At 40.2% G+C, this 18,987-nt stretch overlaps 2 protein-coding genes and 1 long non-coding RNA gene across 7 annotated transcripts in view; 2 read left to right on the top strand and 1 right to left on the bottom strand.

The window, feature by feature from the left end:
- The window catches only part of LOC133474931 (phospholipid-transporting ATPase ID-like), a 45,480-nt gene extending 27,537 nt beyond the window's left edge, over positions 1 to 17,943 (top strand). For both annotated transcript variants that reach the window (XM_061767119.1, XM_061767118.1), the window contains 12 exons: positions 2,123 to 2,238; positions 2,311 to 2,475; positions 2,542 to 2,653; positions 3,266 to 3,371; positions 3,443 to 3,584; positions 4,607 to 4,790; positions 4,989 to 5,212; positions 6,388 to 6,471; positions 8,026 to 8,271; positions 8,352 to 8,490; positions 14,547 to 14,677; positions 14,884 to 17,943. In XM_061767119.1, coding sequence (XP_061623103.1) covers positions 2,123 to 2,238; positions 2,311 to 2,475; positions 2,542 to 2,653; positions 3,266 to 3,371; positions 3,443 to 3,584; positions 4,607 to 4,790; positions 4,989 to 5,212; positions 6,388 to 6,471; positions 8,026 to 8,271; positions 8,352 to 8,490; positions 14,547 to 14,677; positions 14,884 to 15,198 — 1,964 coding nt within the window. In that variant the 3' untranslated portion in view covers positions 15,199 to 17,943. The remainder of the gene's footprint in view (positions 1 to 2,122; positions 2,239 to 2,310; positions 2,476 to 2,541; positions 2,654 to 3,265; positions 3,372 to 3,442; positions 3,585 to 4,606; positions 4,791 to 4,988; positions 5,213 to 6,387; positions 6,472 to 8,025; positions 8,272 to 8,351; positions 8,491 to 14,546; positions 14,678 to 14,883) is intronic.
- LOC133474932 (uncharacterized) lies at positions 7,576 to 18,721 on the bottom strand. 2 transcript variants are annotated; one of them, XR_009787670.1, is made up of 3 exons: positions 18,467 to 18,721; positions 8,645 to 8,783; positions 7,576 to 8,568 (listed from the first exon to the last, which is right to left on the bottom strand). It is a non-coding gene; the product is annotated as an uncharacterized LOC133474932 (long non-coding RNA). The 2 variants fall into 2 exon arrangements; XR_009787669.1 differs by having other exon boundaries at positions 7,576 to 8,783.
- dapk1 (death-associated protein kinase 1) overlaps positions 18,307 to 18,987 on the top strand; it is a 76,517-nt gene continuing 75,836 nt past the window's right edge. The window contains exon 1 of one of the 3 annotated variants that reach the window (XM_061767116.1): positions 18,307 to 18,571. The gene's annotated coding sequence lies outside the window, so the exon portion shown is untranslated. The remainder of the gene's footprint in view (positions 18,572 to 18,987) is intronic. The other 2 variants (XM_061767117.1, XM_061767114.1) reach the window with 2 other exon arrangements.

Here is an 18,987-nt window from a genome sequence, read left to right as displayed (position 1 = left end):
GGGGTGATACTTTTTCACGGCATTGTAACTAAGAATTATTAGACACTTTTACATAAGCATATGTATTTTACCTGCTCTGTATTTAACATAATATTGCCTATTTGGAAAGAAATAAAGCAAAACATCCCCATCTGGTGCTTTATGCTTCTAAAAAGTCATAAGAAAAGTCTGAAGAAGGACACAGAGATGTTTCGTCTTTCGAGGTGGCAAAAGTACTTACACTCTTTTCTTAAGTTGAAGTACTGATTCCACTCCTCTTAAGTCTGAAATACATGGATCTCGTTTGATGTGCGTCCCGCATCTGAGACGCATAAAAATGAGCAGGCACGCAATGGTTACCATTCCTTGGACAATGGGCACAATACTTTTTTCCTGGCTCGATAACTTTTCATTGATATGGTGGCCTGGCAGGGCGCTCACGATGCAGCAAGCTGCTGGCTTAGATGCACACACTTGGAACACCTAAGGCAAAGTTAACTATTTATTAAATTAACTAGCTAAGGAGCTAAACAGCTCGCTCGGTCGTGGCGACATACTCAGGTCACTGACTGTCGCAGACCGTGGTCCGCGTGCAGACCTAGGAAGCAGTCCCATGCATACCCGCAACACTGCCAAAAAACAAAGGTTATGATTCAAGACATGAGGTGCCGCAACATATTACAGGCTTTACGGTAGTGATGAACCGCATAGACCAATCACATGCGAGTTCAGCCACCCCCTTCATCCAATCAAGTCTGCATCTCAGGTCGTAATCACTGATTGTGCGCAGCTCAGACAGAGATGAGGAGGGGAGAGCAAAAGAGACTCAGCATGTAAGTTGAGTTAAAGACGAAGAAAGATCAGAAAATGACTGATGAAGGATGAAAACAAATGGTGCTTAAAATGGAACAGTCAGTGTAATTTTTGATTGCACTTCTCAGTGGGAAGTTATTAAAAGTACATATATGTGAAATGCCATTATGAAACAAAACTAAGGTTTTAAACAAGCATAACCAATAAATTGGTTCAGTTAAGATTTGTTCAATTAAAAAATGTAAAATTGTTTTAGCCTTTACATTTGTCAAGATGCCAAACAGAAAAGGGGAAACTCAAACTAGATTTTTCATAAGCTAAGCACTTTATTGAACACTTATAACTTTCTCTTTTTATTTACTTGCTCTTATTGTGAAATGTAGCCCTACTTTTATTTCATAAATGAGAGAAGTAGTGCTCATACTGTATGTTTAATTGCCAGGGCAGAATTTATAAGATTTGTACAATTCTTTATTATGCTCTAATATTATATCAATGGCATTAAAAAATACCTTAAACAATACTGTTTTTTATCGTGAAAGTTTTGGGAAAATATATTGTTCGAAAAAATTTACTATCGTGGCAGGCCTAAACATATACAGTATATTGAGAGACAGCAAGAGCAATTGATAGCAAATATATTGTGCAAACAGTATAAAAGAGAGTAACAATGTTAAAGGTGCCATATTTTACTCAACCAACTTTTTCTAGTATTTGGGATCTAGTATTGGCTCTATGGTGCCTTAATATGTAACATATAAATTAAAATCATCCATGCATTCCTGAGTACCAGTCATTATTCTGCCGAGTGGCCTGAGATCAGGTCATTAAAATTTCTCGAGCTTATCCACGTCACTAGTGAAGAGCTCTGCCTACCTCTCCGCTCTCGAGCCAGGGCTGTCAGCATTCCAAACCTGTGCTCGCACAAGTAGGTCGTCTTCACAGAGGCAACCGATCAGAGGAAAGGGGTCTTAGCCAAATATGGATAAAGCAGATATCAAAACTGGTTCAAACGGAAGTAGCTGTCAGAGGGGCCTTTTCTTGACACTTGTATGATAAAACCAAGGTATTTTTTAAATGAAATTGACCATGTTAGAGAGTCACTATATGGAGCTCTAAATAGCCAAAATATGGGACCTTTAATATTTTAAGTAAGGGTTAGAAAATAGATATTTCATTTCAAATGTAAGGAGTAAAACTAAACAGCTGTTTAAAAAAAAAAAAGTGCAGCTAACTAAAACATCAACTTAAGTACTGCAACAAGGTATTTGTACTTTGTTACTTCATAAAAGTGGCATTTATTCCGTTGTGTGATTCAAATCCAAACCAGTTCGGAGCCCCAAGGGTAAGCTGTCGTTGTACTGCAAAGGAGCGGACACCATCATCTACGAGAGGCTTCACCACTCCTGCGCCAAACTTATGGACGTCACCACAGAGCATCTCAATGTCAGTGCACTTTCAGCGCATTACGGAAAGTTCCTTGCATGAAGAGTTTATTGACGTTTGTTCCCACTACAGGAGTTTGCAGGGGAAGGCCTGCGGACCCTGGCGCTAGCCTACAGAGACTTGGATGAGGACTTTTTCCTTCAGTGGCAGCGGCGCCACCATGAGGCCAGCACGGCGCTGGACGACCGCGAGGGCAAGCTGGAGCAGCTGTATGAGGAGATAGAGACAGACCTGCTGGTAGGCCACCTGAAAAAGTTGCTTGAACACGGCGTTGAATGAAAGCTGTTGCGCATTTCTGTCCAGTTGCTAGGGGCAACTGCAATAGAAGACAAGCTGCAGGACGGAGTTCCGCAAACCATTGAGCAGCTGTCCAAAGCAGACATCAAAATCTGGGTTCTCACCGGTGACAAGCAAGGTCTTAACTTTTTATTTATATTAAGGTTTTAAATCCGGGGGGGGGGGGGGCAAACAAAGAAAAATACCAAACACTCAGTGAAAAAATTAATACAAGGCGAGGAGCGCAATTTTTGTTTTGATAGGCCATTTAAAAACTATATATATTTTAGTTTTTGAGTTTAAATAAATCAATCAATCGCATTTTCAAATGATTTTGGCGTAGTATAAAAAGGTTAAATAACTGTTTTTTAATTTTGTTTTGGACATAAATGATTGATTATTTCTTTAGGTGCAATTTATTTTTTTCATTGCTTGTATTCATATTTTGGTGTTTTTTTTTAATTGTATTAAGATGTTTAGATTTATTTTATTGTAATATTAATTTATGATTTTCTTTTCACTATTTTATTTTTATTATTTAGATTTGTAGTTTATTTTTAAAAACATTTGTGTAAATCTACAATAATTGATATAATCCTCAGAATAAGCCTGGAGGAGTCACTCAACGACTGTATTTGACCTTCATTAGCTAAGGCCATGTTTTGATTAATGTGCAGGTGTAAAAATAAGATATTAACCACTTTAACTACTTATATTTTTCATTTTATATTAAAAAAAATTTTAATTGCAGAAACGGCGGAAAACATTGGCTACTCGTGCAACCTGCTGCGCGAGGAGATGAATGACGTCTTCATCATTTCTGGCAACTCACCAGAGGATGTCAGGCAGGAGTTGAGGTAGCTATCGCTGTTTTCATCCTCCTTTTTAATTATTCTTTTTTGACAATTTATCCTTCTATACGTGGCAGAAACGCACGCACTTCCATGAAACCGTCAGCTGCTGAGGATTGTGTGTTTTTGCCAGAGAGGACTCTGGGTAAAACCACAAAGACTGTCACAGATGAACCGGTGAACGGCGAGTATGGCCTAATCATCAACGGACGCAGTCTGGTACACGGCATGAACTTTTATGCCCTTTTTGTTATTAGCATGTCACTATCCTTGTTGTCTGCTAAGTTAGCCCTAAAAAAAATTACTTTTATGGTCCCACTCGAGGTTCAACGGATTCTCCCGACAACATGTTTGATGGCATGAAGTTCAGTAGTCAAAAGCAAAACAGCAAGCTAACAATGCTAAATTTTTTAGCTTTGTGCTAATCATCTTAAGATTCGATGAGTTCATCAATTAAGCTAAAGTATGTTTTTTTTGTAAACATCCATCCATCCATTTTCATATTCTGTACAATTTAGTCTTCAATAAAGCTAACATCCATTTTTTCATTATCAATAAAATTTTGTCTTCAATAAAGCTAAAATATATATTTTGATTATTTATAATCATCAAAGATCATTTACTCTTCAGTAAAGTTAAGGAGACAATTTAGTGTTCAATAAAGCTATGGTACGTTTTTTTTTTTTTTTTGCAAACATCTTTTCCTAAGCAGGTTGTTAGGCTAATGTTTTTTTTTTTCTTCTTCATAAAAATCGAAGACGATTTGAGTCTTCTATGAAACTAGTATCCATCCATCCATTTTCCGTACCGCTTGTCCTCACAAGGGTCCTGGAGCCTATCCCAGCTATCTTCGGGTGAGAGGCGGGGTACACCCTGAACTGGTCGCCAGCCAATCGCAGGGCGCATAGAAACTATGTTTTTTCCAAAAATTCAAGACATTTTCATCTTTAATGAAGCCAATGTTTTTTTGTAAACAAAAGCAATTCATAAAGTGACATGCGTTTTTTGTACACCTCAGACCATTGAGTCTTCAAAAAAGCTAACGTACATGAAACATCAAAGACAATTTGGAGTCGTCAGTGAACCTAATGTGAAAATTAAAACAAATCAACACATCTTTAAATAATAAAACAATACACCAATAAGTGCTTGCTTAGTTTCTTTGATCTAAGTTGGATTGCTTTTTAGCGATGTTTCGATTCTCTCATTGAGATTTACGTTGGTGTTTGTTGTTGTGGCAGGCATACGCATTGGACAGCAGTATGGAGTGGGACTTCCTGCGCACAGCATGCATGTGCAAGGCAGTGATCTGCTGTCGTGTCACACCGCTGCAGAAGGCGCAGGTAGTAGAGCTGGTGAAGACGTACAAGCGTGCCGTCACACTGGCCATCGGTGACGGCGCCAATGACGTGAGCATGATCAAAGGTAAGCTAAATCTTAGTTTTTAATATTATTTTGTTTAAACTGACTTTTTTTGTTGATGAATGGTTTGTCCTTATAATTTTTTTTATATATTTAAAAAAAATATTATTATTATTTTTTACCATCGCTTTTAGCAACACTAAAGCTCTGTGGTGGACAATTGTAGTCGTAATTTGGTGTCAACTGTATGTTTCCCTACAGTGGCGCACATCGGCGTGGGCATCTCGGGCCAGGAGGGCATGCAGGCGGTGCTGTCCAGCGACTACTCCTTTGCCCAGTTCCGCTTCCTGCAGCGCCTCCTGCTCGTGCATGGCCGCTGGTCCTACCTGCGCATGTGCAAGTTCCTTCGGTACTTCTTCTACAAGAACTTCACCTTCACTTTCGTCCACTTCTGGTACGGCTTCTTCTGCGGCTTCTCCGCACAGGTGAGACCGGGGCCAATGCAGTGCGCTTCGATAGTAATCCACCAGGGTGATGGGTCATTCAATTCAGCTAAGTGTTAGGCATGGAAGGTTTCAATCTTTTTATCCCTGGAACCTGAATGCTTTCTTTAATGACAATGGTGCCTGGACTTATATGTTTAATTGTTTCCATGACCCTGCTTGCATCTCAAAATCATCTTACTCCATTAAAATGAATGGAAATGCCTTTAAAGCAAACCAATTTGTTTATATAGCGCATTTCATACACAAGGTAACTCAATGTGCTTTATATGGCATTGCCCATTCCACATGACTAGGTGCTTTTTATGAAGAGTGAAATGGAAAAAAAGATCAAGCTTTAAACTCACAGACACATGCACACACATAATTTTGAAACGATATGTGACGTCATCTGATGTTATCGGAATTTTTTGAGATGGTGAGATGAACTTAAAGGCATTTAAACAAAGTCAAGTATTAGTTTGTATCATTCAAAATTTTGACGCCGATATTTTCCCCTTTTTACCGCAAACGAACATTAGCTCCAAATAACAGTTATTGGCCTCCTTGACTACGAATGATCGGTATCGGCACTGGGGGGAAAAAAAACTATTGTGGCAATCTCGTGAAGATAAGCGGTGTAGAAAATGGATGGATGGACTGATTTCAGTTGTATTTTATTTATTTATTTTTTTCCTTTTGATTTTTCCTTTCATGCCTGATCGTTTTCAATGTTTAGCATTTTTGTATTTAATGTACTGTATTTTTAAATAGCTTTTATTAATTTTTTTTACAGTTACATATTTTTTGTAATCTGCTTTTTTAAATTATTTATTTAATTTAATTATTATTACGTTGTTTTTTTTGGGTGTTTTATTTTTTTTAGTATTTTTAATTTAGTGTATTCTTGAGCTTTTTAGTAATTAGAATTTGTAATTGTTTAAATGTTGAATTATATTTTATATTTTAATCCAGTTTTCTCATTTTATTATATTTAATGTAAATCTGCTGGTGACTTTTCCATTGATTTTTAATTTGTATTTTTTATGTTTGTATTTTCATTTATTATTTTTTTATTGGCAGTATTAATGTATTATTAGTTTTTATTATAATTTAATGTTATTGTCTTAGATTTAATTTCTTCAAACTTAAAATAACATGCCACTTTCTCCTTCCAGACGGTGTATGATGAATGGTTTATAACACTGTACAATCTGGTATACACAGCACTACCTGTGCTGGGAATGAGCCTCTTTGATCAGGTATGCATTTTAATAATAAAAAAAAAAAATTAAAATAGTGGTGCCTTGATTTTGGAGTTTAATTTGTGCCGTTAACATTCCATTATATTACTTTTTGAATGTCCCTAACTGAGATGGCTCGTCAGGCATGACGTGCCACTTAACTCATTCACTGCCAGCTTTCCCAGCTAACATGGATATTTGACTTTTAAAGCCGTCAATGGCAGTGCATGTGTTAAGAAAGCTTCTCATTTATTTCAATATGTCGCCCTCCTTTCTCCTATTTCTGTGCACTAAATTCCCCAAACATGACTATAACATGGAATGTTAAAGCATTATAACTCATGACAGTCGTATCTCGAATCATCTTTTTCATTGAAATGAAAAGGCCTTTAATCCTTTCCAGACACCACTGTGTTACATCACCTTTTCTTTTAACAACTAAGATACACCAACAAAAATTTTGTAACGTGTGTTTTAATAAGAAAAATGGCACTCTACGGTATTGTACTTCATATAATTAAAAAGTTTGCGACCCCGAAGGGGACAAGCCAAAAGGAAAATAAATGCATCATATACTGCTCCTTCTGCTGTGTGTGCCTTGGCCACCAGGGGGCTGTATAATACATAGACATACTGTACATGTATATTTTCGAAGTAGAAGACCGTCACAGCTAAGATAAATTCTGCTCTAATATTAGTGGTTTTTCGAAGAGATTGAAAAATATATTCCTGTGAGTATTCTTGTATACTCTGTCTTCATTCCTGACTACTATTTGTGTTCAAATATGTTGTTGACTATATAACTACCGGAATATCAGTGCTAGTTTTGTTAGCCCGTCTGTGGCAATTCTCATTATGTGTTAGCATTATTTTAACAAACTTTCGTCAAAGTTATGTGGTTTGCTTAAATACACAACGTGCATTTCTCTTTTTATGTTTAGTTTTACAGTAAACTTCAAGTAGGAGTGGCAATAAAAAGCTTGAAGCAAGCACTTCACTATCTGCTGTTTGTTCGTTGCCCCGTAGCGCTCGTAACTCCAATTTTTGCTCGCAATTCAGGACAAAAATCGGCTGAGCGACGGCTTATGTTAAGAAAAACTTAAAAGTCTGCTCACTCAAAAGTCGAGGTACCACTGCAATTTATTAGCGTGTGGAGGAATCAATTAAAAGGTCCCATATTGGTTTTTAGTGTCAAGAAAAGGCTCCTCTGACATACTTGTTTGACCCAGTTTCGTGTCCGTTTTGTCCATATTTGACTAAGACTACACCCTTTCATCTGATTGGTTGCCTCCGCGTAGAAGACCCAACCCTCACTACTTGTGAGAGCACACGTTTATGTTGACACCGCTGGCTTGGGAGCGTAGAGGTAGGCAGAGATCTTCGCTAGTGACGTAGATAAGCTCGAGAAATTCAAATGACCTGATTTCAGCCCTCTCGGTAGAAAACGTCTGTAACTCAGTAATTCATATAAAGTAATTCATATTTCACATGTTTAAAATATCCTAGAGACTAGAAAAAGTTGGTTTGGTAAAATATGGGACCCTTAAATTGCGCTCCACTTGGTGGTTATAGGACGTAAATGACGCGTGGAGCTTCCAGCACCCTCAGCTGTACGTGCCGGGGCAGCTCAACCTGTATTTCAGCAAGACGGCCTTCTTCAAGTGTGCCCTGCACAGCTGCTACAGCTCCCTGGTGCTCTTCTTCATCCCATACGCTGCAGTCAGCCAGGCGGCGCGTGCTGACGGCAGGGATGTGGCTGACTATCAGTCCTTCGCTGTCCTCACGCAGACCTCCCTGCTATTTGCCGTCACCATCCAGGTATCCTCCTTATGCTTTGACCTCCTTTGTTGAGATGATTATGCTTCTTACTTCCTGGGTGTGTGTGTGCGTGTGTGTAGCTGGGTTTGGAGATGTCGTACTGGACGGCGGTCAACACCATCTTTGTCGTGGGCAGCCTGGTCATGTACTTCGCCGTCACCTTCACCATGTACAGCAACGGCCTGTTCCTTGTGCTGCCCTCAGCATTCTCCTTCATAGGTACGCCATGAATGGTTTCCTCCCTGAAGGAGCATCTTGGTTTGGCCCTTTTGCATCGACATTTTTTGATATGTCAATCTGGAATGTTTTAGAGAGATTATAAATAAAGAAAAAATATTTGAAAAAAAAAAAAAAAAAGATATCATATATGTACTGTATAGAATACTGATCTATGAAATCCATCCATCCATCCATTTTCCGAGCCGCTTCTCCTCACTAGGGTCGCGGGCGTGCTGGAGCCTATCCCAGCTGTCATCGGGCAGGAGGCGGGGTACACCCTGAACTGGTTGGATCTATGAAATATAATTTTAAATATATTTAAATACATTTAGAAACTACAGTGGGTACGGAAAGTATTGAGACCCCCTTAAATAATAAAAATTAAAATATATACGTATATGTATGTGTGTGTATATCAGAATCAGAATCATCTTTATTTGCCAAGTATGTCCAAAACACACAAGGAATTTGTCTCCGGTAGTTGGAGCCGCTCTAGAACAACAGACAGTCAAATTACAGAACACTTTGGAGACATAAAGACATTGACAAAAAACAATTGTGCATAAAGATGCAGAGTCCTCTAGCACTTAGAGCAGTTCGAATGACTAATATTGCAATAGTCCGGTGCAATGACCATTGTGCAAAGGGCGCTGAGACTTCAAGGAGTGTATGCGGTTTAAAGTGACGAGTAGTGCGATAATCTGGGACAATGTTGGTTGTGCAAATGTTACAGATACTCCTCAATCAGTGTGCAAATGGAGCAGCTGCTACTCTGGCATGAGTGGCCAGTATATGCAAATAGTGCAGCATGGCGAGACAACTACAGTGAGTGCACGAGTAATACATAATTGGCCCCACAGAAATGTGACAACGAACTCAAGTCAAAAAATTGCCAGCTTGTTGTCATGGAATTATAGGTTAGCTGTTTAAGAAGTTGATTGCAAGAGGGAAAAAGCTGTTGGAATGTCTACTAGTTCTAGTTTGCATTGAACGGTAGCGCCTACCTGAGGGAAGGAGCTGGTGACCGGGGTGCGGAGGGTCCGAGAGGATTTTGCATGCTCTTGTCTTAGTTCTGGCATCGTGCAAGTCCTCAATGGTGGGTAGGGGGGGTACCGACAATCCTTTCAGCAGTTTTGATTGTCCGTTGCAGTCGGAGTTTGTCCTTTTTTTTTTTTATGTATATATCTATGTATAATATGTATTTGTTTCTATGTAATAGTGTGTGTGTGTGTGTGTGTGTGTGTGTGTGTGTGTGTGTGTATATGTGTATATATGTATAACCCCAATTCCAATGAAGTTGGGACGTTATGTTAAACATAAATAAAAACAGAATACAATGATTTGCAAATCAGGCCGAAAACCAACATTGAATGCCCGTGACCTGCATCAAAAACCGACATCAATGTATAAAGTATATCACCACATGGGCTCAGGAACAAAACCAATGTCAGTAAATACAGTTTGCCGCTATATCCGTAAGTGCAACTTGAAACTTTACTATGCAAAGCAAAAGCCATTTATCAACAACACCCAGAAACGCCGTTGGCTTCTCTGGGCCCGAGGTCATCTAAGATGGACTGATGCAAAGTGGAAAAGTGTTCTGTGGTCCGCCGAGTCCACATTTCAAATTGTGGACGTCATGTCCTCCGGGCCAAAGAGGAAAAGAACCATCCGGACTGTTATGGACGCAAAGTTCAAAAGCCAGCATCTGTGATGGTATGGGGCTGTGTTAGTGCCAATGGCATGGTAACTTACACATCTGTGAAGGCACCATTAATGCTGAAAGGTATATACAGGTTTTGGAGAAACATATGCTGCCATCCAAGTAATGTCTTTTTCATGGATGCCCCTCCTTATTTCAGCAAGACGAATCCAAACCACATTCTGCACGTGTTACAACAGCGTGGCTTCGTAGTAAAAGAGTGCGGGTACCAGACTCGCCTGCCTGCAGTCCAGACCTGTCTCCCATTGAAAATGTGTGCCGCATTATAAAGCGTAAAATACGACAACGGAGACCCCGGACTTTTGAACAGCTGACGCTGTACATCAAGCAAGAATGGGAAATAATTCCACCTACGAAACTTCAACAATTAGTGTCCTCAGTTCCCAAACGTTTATTGAATGTTGTTAAAAGAAAAGGTGATGTAACACAGTGGTAAACATGACCCTGTCCCAGCTTTTTTGGAACGTGTTGCCTCCATAAAATTCTAAGTTAATGATTATTTGCTAAAAACAATAACGTTTATCAGTTTGAACATGAAATATCTTGTCTTTGTAGTGTATTCAATTAAATATAGGTTGAACATGATTTGCAAATCATTGTATTCTGTTTTTATTTGTTTAACACAACATCCCAACTTCACTGGAATTGGGGTTGAAAATGTGCGTGTGTGTGTGTGTGTTGAGAGCGACCCAACTAATCCATCCATACATACAAAGAAAGTAGAACAAATAAGATCAGAAATTAAGTTGTGTGTAATAATGTGAAATCACACAGGAAAAAGTACTGAACACGCCAACTGGTATTTATTTAATACTTTGTACAAAAGCCTTTGTTTGCAATGACCGCTTCAAGACGCCTCCTATATGGAGAAACTAGTCTCATGCATGAATCTGGTGTGATTTTGGCCCATTCCTCCACACAAGCAGTCTTCAAATCTCGAAGGTACTGTGGACTTCTTTTATGTACCTTGAGTTTCAGTTCCTTTCATAGATTTTCGATTGGATTCAAGTCAGGTGATTGGCTGGGCCATTCTAGCAGCTTTATTTTTTTCTTTGAAACCAATTGAGAGTTTCCTTGGCAGTGTGTTTTGGATCATTATCCACCCTTGTTTGATTTTCATCTTTCTCGTAGATGGCAGCGGAGTTTTGTCAATAATGTCTCTGTACATTTGCCCATCCATCCTTCCTTCAATAATGTGAAGTCTATCAGTTCCATTTGTTGAAAGCAGCCCCACACCATCATGTTCCCACCTCCGAACTTCACTGTTGGTATGGTGTTTTTAGAGTGCAATTTCTCCTCCAAACATGGTGTGTATTATGGCAACCAAACAGTTACATTTTGCTCTCATCCAACCAGACTATATTCTCCCAGTATTTAACTGGCTTGTCCAAATGTTGTTCAGCAAACTGTAAACGAGCTTTGACATGATTTTTTTCAGCAATGGGACCGTGCAAACAGGCCCTGGCGGTAGAGTACATTACTCAACGTTTTCCTTGTGACAACATCCATCCATCCATTTCCTGTACCGCTTATCCTCGCTAGGGTCACAGGCGTGCTGGAGCCTATCCCACCTATGTTCGGGAGAGAGGCGGTGTACACCCTGAGCTGGTCCCCAGCCAATCGCAGGGCACAACCATTCACAACTATGGGCAATTTAGAGTCTTTAATTAAACTACATGCATGTTTTTGGGATGGGGGAGGAAACTGGAGTACCCGGAGAAAACCCACGCAGGCACGGGGAGAACATCCAAACTCCATACAGGCGGGGCCGGGATTTGAACCCCAGTCCTCAGAACTATGAGGCAGATGTGCTAACTTGTCGTCCACCGTGCTGCCCCTTGTGACAACAGTACCTACTAATGCCAGGTCTTTTTGAAGCTCTCCACAGGTGGTCCTTGGCTCTTGGACAACTCTTCTGATTATTCTTTACACTCCTCTGTAAGAAATCTTGTGAGGACCACCTGATCGAGGCACATTTATGGTGGTATGATTGGCTTTCCACTTATGTATTATGGCCCCAACCGTGCTCATTGGAACATTCAGAAGCTTAGATATGTGCCTGTAACCAATGCCATCGTTATGTTTTGCAACAATTACTTTGCGATAGTCTTGAGACAGCTCTCTGCTCTAACCCATCATGAGATGTGTCTTGACTCACACCTTGCCAATGAGACCTTTTTGTCGGCCATCAATTAGGACTGAACCAGCTGATATTCATTTGTACGGACAAGGGGCTGGGTTGCTGTTGGATTATTGATAGATTTTAGGTGTTGTCTTGACTTTTCATGCCTTTTTGCAACTCCCTTTCTTCGTGTTCAATACTTTTTCCCTGTGTCATTTCACTTTTTTTACACACAACTTAATTACTGCGCTAATGGGTTCTACTTTCTTTGTATGTATGGACTACTTGTTGTTCCCACAGGCGATTACATTTTCAGGTCAATAGCACCTTTGGAAGTATATTTAGTCAGAAAAATGGTGAGGTTTTAAATACTTATTTCAGCCGCTGTATGTATATGTATGAATACAGTATATATATATATATATATATATATATATATTATTAAAAATAATAATAATAATTTGTCAAATTAGATAAAAAATTAGATTGGATGCAATTTTCCATGTTTTTTTGTTGTTCCCCTTTTATGTTGGTGCAAACCTAGAAATATACAATATTTCATAATATTACTGTTAAAATAATTCTGATTAAAAAACAAAACAAATTCTTATGGAACACTTTTTAACATTCACATCTAAATTAATATTTGGGCTTCATGCTGAAAAGGGATGTTCCCATTCAATTTTGGTGAAGTTATAAGAATTTATTACAAATAGTATATACAGTGGGTATGAAAAGTATTCAGACCCCCTGAAAATTTTCACTCTTTGTTATATTGCAGCCATTTGCTAAAATCATTTGTTAATTTTCCTCAATGTACACACACCACCCCATATTGATAGAAAAAAGGGAATTGTTGAAATTTTTGCAGATTTATTAAAGAAAAACTGAAATATCACACAGCCATAAGTATTCAGACCCTTTCCCGTGACACTCATATTTAACTTGGGTGCTGTCCATTTCTTCTGATCATCCGAGAGATGCTTCTACGCCTTCATTGGAGTCGAGCTGTTTGATTATACTGATTGGACTTGATTAGGAAAGCCACACACCTGTCTATATAAGACCTTACAGCTTACAGTGCATGTCAGAGCAAATAAGAATCATTAGGTCAAAGGAACTGCCTGAAGAGCTCAGAGACAGAATTGTGGCAAGTCACAGATCTGCCCAAGGTTGCAAAAAAAATTCTGCTGCACTTAAGGTTCCTAAGAGCACAGTGGCTTCCGTAATCCTTAAATGGAAGACGTTTGGAACGACCGGAACCCTTCCAAGAGCTGGCCGTCCGGCCAAACTGAGCAATCGGGGGCGAAGAGCCTTGGTGAGAGAGGTAAAAAAGAACCCAAAGATCACTGTGGCTTAGCTCCAGAGATGCTGTCGGGAGATGGGAGAAAGTTCTAGAAAGTCAACCATCAATGCAGCCCTTCACCAGTCGGGGCTTTATGGCAGAGTGGCCTGACGGAAGCCTCTCCTCAGTGCAAGACACATGAAAGCCCACATGGAGTTTGCTAAAAAAAAAACACCTGAAGGACTCCAAAATGGTGAGAAATATGATTCTCTGGTTTGATGAGACCAAGATAGAACTTTTTGGCTTTAATTCTAAGCTGTATGTGTGGAGAAAATCAGGCACTCCTCATCACCTGTCAATACAGTCCCAACAGTGAAGCATGGTGGTGGCAGCATCATGGCGTGGGGGTGTTTTTCAGCTGCAGGGACAGGATGACTGGTTGCAATCGAATGAAAGATTACTGCGGCCAAGTACAGGGATATCCCGGACGAAAACCTTCTCCAGAGTGCTCAGAACCTCAGACCGGGCTGAAGGTTCACCTTCAAAAAAGACAATGACCCTAAGCACAGAACTAAAATAATGGAGTGGCTTCAGAACAACTCTGTGACTGTTCTCTAATGGCCCAGCCAGAGCCCTGACTTAAACCCAATTGAGCATCTCTGGAGAGAATGGCAAATAGCTGCAATCAAAGAGTGAAAAATTTAAGGGGGTCTGAATACTTTCCGTACCCACTGTATTAATATATAATACTATAAAATACCACAAGTTAATTTTATTAATTAAAAAATAACTACTTATGGGCCAAATTTCAACAAACATTAGCATCAAAGAAAATTTGGGGGCTTCATGCAGGAAAAGGAGTTTCCTTTTTTTTTTTTATTAGTATTTATTTTACCTTTTAAATGTGTTGCATCTAATCTGTTCAGGCACAGCAAGGAACTCCTTGAGCCAGCCCAACGTCTGGTTGACCATCGTGCTCACCTCCATTTTGTGCATCCTTCCTGTGGTCACCTATCGCTTCTTGTCGATCCTACTCCGCCCCACCATCAACGACAAGGTAAAATTATGTACCCGCTAAATTTATTTTAGATATTATACATGTAAAGATAATTTCTGTTGAATTGGTTGACATACAACAATTATTTCAAGTTATTTTTGTTGTTGTGTATAGATTGTAATACACAAGGAGAAGTTTGATGGCACGCCTTAAAACACACCTACTGATAAAATGTCCAGTATTAACATGGCCAACTTTGTTTCCAGGTAATGTTCAAGGTCCGTCAGGCCAAATCGTCGCCTCCCCCGCCCCCACGCCGCACCAGAATCCGCCGCACCAGCTCCCGCCGTTCCGGCTACGCCTTCTCACACACGCAGGGCTACGGCGACCTTGTGACATCGGGCCGCTTCCTGCGGCGACCCGCCCCACCCCGCTCCTCAGGTTTCGCCACCACAGGCTTCAGCCCCATGGGGCGCTCGGCCGGGTACAGCCCGACTGGGCGCGCCCAGAATGTCAGGGCCCAGGAGGTGGTGGCGACCTCGCTACAAATGTACAGGACTATCAGCGACGCCGCTCTTTGACCACTTGTGAGCTGAACACCAAAGATAAGACATTTAAGACTAAGGAATCTCTTTTGTGGGAAAGGAAACAGGAATATCTAAAGAGGATAGAGTGTCTTCATGTTTACAAAATGTTTCAATTCTGGGAGTGCAAATGTTAAGGGCAGGGATGGGGAACCTACACGCGTACAAGACATTTGGTCAAACGTTGTTGTTTTGTGGTGAGTCATCACTCGTCACTGCCATGCTCCGCCCAACTAAAGATTTCTATTTAGTGTCACTCATCTGTCAAGTATCGATGGATGAAATTTGCTAGCAATCAACAGCATCTCAAGCACTTTGTCTTTGAAGGACCCCCTGGACTGGCCAAAAGTCCCTTGTAATGGCAGTTTCAAACTAAAATCACTGACTTCCTTTCTCTTTTCAGGCATGGTTTCTTGAGACTTTTTTGAGGGTCTACTCATGATAGGCATGTCTGCCAAAATTTCTCATTGCTAAGTGAAACTGACATATCTGGCCAAATTTTCAAAGATAAGTGTTTTTTTATTTTTAGCAATCAGACAAAATCTCTTTGAAAGAGAAAAATGGCTGATATGACCTTTAAATGTCCACTACGGTCATGTGCTCTTGAGACTTTTTTGGGTCTACTCATGATAGACATGCCTGCTAAATTTCATGTTGCTAAATGAAACTGGCTTCAGGGTCTGAATTTTCAAAATATTTTGGTAGGACAAGTTTGACTATAAAGGACCCCTCAAAATGGTCAAAAATGAACCTAAAATGCGTGCTTCGTACCAAAATGGCAGACTTTCTGTCTTTGCAGATATGGTTTCTTGCGACTTTTTGTGTGTCTACTTGTACACATGCCTTACAAATTCCATGCGCCAAGTGAAACTTGAAAGGTTCCCCAGCCCTGCTTTTAGGGAATGACACGAGCAAAACCGTGTTCCCTTACAAGCGTTTTATACTTATCTACATATGTTTGTATGTACACGTATGTACATGGTGAAGAAGACTCTCCAAAACTAAATGTTTTTAAACAAACTTTTTACAACCTCTCATCATAATGGCTCATATCTCATCTATGCTTCAATGGTTGAAATTATTCATACAAAGAATGTTTTTTTTTTTTTTTTTCATCATCACAAAGAGAATTTTATTGAGAATTAGTGTCATGTGTTTAGGGATTTGTACCTAAAATGACCACTTAAAAAAATTCCATTAGGGATGGGCATTTGAAAATAAACCATCTTCTTCTTTTCCTTTCGGCTTGTCCCTTTAGGGGTCGCCACAGCGCGTCATCCTTTTCCATGTAAGCCTATCTCCTGCATCCTCCTCTCGAACACCAACTGCCCTCATGTCTTCCCTCACGACATCCATCAACCTTCTTTTTGGTCTTCCTCTAGCTCTCTTGCCTGGCAACTCCATCCGCATGATCCTTCTACCAATATACTCACTATTTCTCCTCTGGACGTGTCCAAACCATCAAAGTCTCCTCTCTCTAACTTTGTCTCCAAAACATCGAACCTTGGCTGTCCCTCTGATGAGCTCATTTCTAATTTTATCCAACCTGGTCACTCCGAGAGCAAACCTCAACATCTTCATTTCCGCCACCTCCAGCTCTGCTTCCTCTTGTCTTTTCAGTGCCACTGTCTCTAATCCGTACATTATGGCTGGCCTCACCACTGTTTTATAAACTTTGCCCTTCATCCTAGCAGAGACTCTTGTCTCACATAACATCATATTTGTCACTGAAACTGCTATTGACAAAGTCTGTTAGTTCCAGAATTGGCCGCTGTTGTTTACTGACACGCTGGCACAAACGCATGCAGAGAATGGGATTGACGTATTTCCAGGTCACATATACAATATTGCTAGATCCAATTCCATAAGACGTGCCTCCTGTGCCTGTTTGGCGGCCATGTTAAATGTGGCACATTGACATGGCAGCCATGGTAACGAATGTTATATCTAGTGTCTATTGGGTATAGAGCACTGCGCAGAGGGAGCGGCATGGTGACTGTGTTAACTCTGTGGAATATAAAACAAGACTCTGGAACATCCTAGTTTTAGTACATTAACAGGTTTTTAAAAAAAATTGTCATGCCATGCATCTATGGCAACGGATTTGGAACTAGGAAGCACACTATTACCTTGCGGCTCATGAAAGCTACTCGCCTATGAGTACTGTACGTCAACAATGTCACCGTGACCAAGCACACTGGCGTAGTAAGTTTGGATAAAATGTAAAAATTTTCTAACGTCAAGCTTTTTCATATTTACAATAAATTTGTACTGGGTGTTTTAAGGCCATGGGGAAAAAAATACAAAACAATAATTTTGTACTGTACAGTAATATGGGTGCATCTGGCCACCAAAAAAACATGCTTAAATGTAACGGACAATCTGTTATAACGGACGACTCACCCCCCTCACCCTATTAGTCCGTTATATCGAGGTTCCACTGTCCTGGAAAATCAACATGAAGCAACACTGCAAACACACATGTACTGACTATAACATATTCCTCATCGACATATCATAAAATCAAGTATGCAATAGTCATAAAATATTGCTTTATAATGACATTTTTAAGTTTTATCTGTGCCTTCCACTCACTACCCACATAGCCGTGATGATAATGTTAGATTTTTGTATCTGCATTACTGTGTACTCCATGAGCAATATTTGATAATGTAATGTGTTTTATGTCTTTTATACCAAGAACTGCAATATAATGATGATAAATAAATTTTTAAAAAGGTGGTATGTCATATTTTGTCATATTTATAAAGTGAAATGAGACTTCTGGAGGGCAGGTGGCGATATAACCCTTTCAAACCATACCGTAGCTAATCGACAAGTAAAGCACCAACTCTATTGGTAAAAATTATCACTCATATTCACGGTTATATAAAATCATAATGTATAGTAATAAATATTAGTTGAAACTGTTATAGGTGTACCCAATGAAGTGTCCGGTGTTGTCTCGTCTTCCTGTTGTCTGAGTCTTCGAAAACTGACCGGAGGTGCCTTCGCGGCACACGAAAAACTTGTGAATTCACCCTTTTACCATTAAAATTATCGTTTTGGTGTGGAAAAATACAACTTCTGAAACGTGTCCATGTTTACAAACGTCGTTACTGCCACAGTCAGTTATTTTTCTGGTCAAGGTTAAATTATTTTAAGTTTTTGCGTCGGCTCGCTACTACGGGTTGTTAATTTCCCCACCGGTGTTTGAACGCAGCACCGGTCGCCGACTGCCTTTTACATTGTGAACGTTGCTTACCTCCCACGGCCCAGTCGTCCTCGTCCTCCGGGAGCCGACGACCGACTGGCGGAACAGGCGCCAGGTGAAAGCCCAACGAACCGTCGCCTGGAGCCGACTACCAGGGTAAGACATTCCGCCCCTCCCTCCGTTCCCACATCTCCTGTCTTTTTTTAATCGAAGTGCACCTGATAGCGTCGAACTCGGCCAACCGAGAGCGACGCTCGTCCATTTTGGGGTTAAATTTAAGAGCAAAATGGAGGTTAAATTGGTGTACTTTTGGACATTAGTTCACTATAATGCTTTAAGCTAGTAGCTGGAAAAAGAAGAGGGGGGGAGTGGAGAGGGAGCACCGCAGCTCGGGTCTCCCATGGCTACTACAAGCAGAAGCGGGATGTGCGCCAGACGTAGCCGCTCATGTGTCGCTTTTTTCGGTCATATATCACCAGTTACCACCCACTCTCCGAAAACGTATTTTTTAAAAGCGACTTTTTGTTGTTGTTGTTGGAGTCGTGACGTCCTTGACGGGTAGCGCTATATTT

This window comes from Phyllopteryx taeniolatus, chromosome 3, assembly GCF_024500385.1.
Source record: "Phyllopteryx taeniolatus isolate TA_2022b chromosome 3, UOR_Ptae_1.2, whole genome shotgun sequence".
Classification (NCBI taxonomy): Eukaryota; Metazoa; Chordata; class Actinopteri; order Syngnathiformes; family Syngnathidae; genus Phyllopteryx; species Phyllopteryx taeniolatus.
This window is presented reverse-complemented; position numbering and strand designations above follow the sequence as displayed.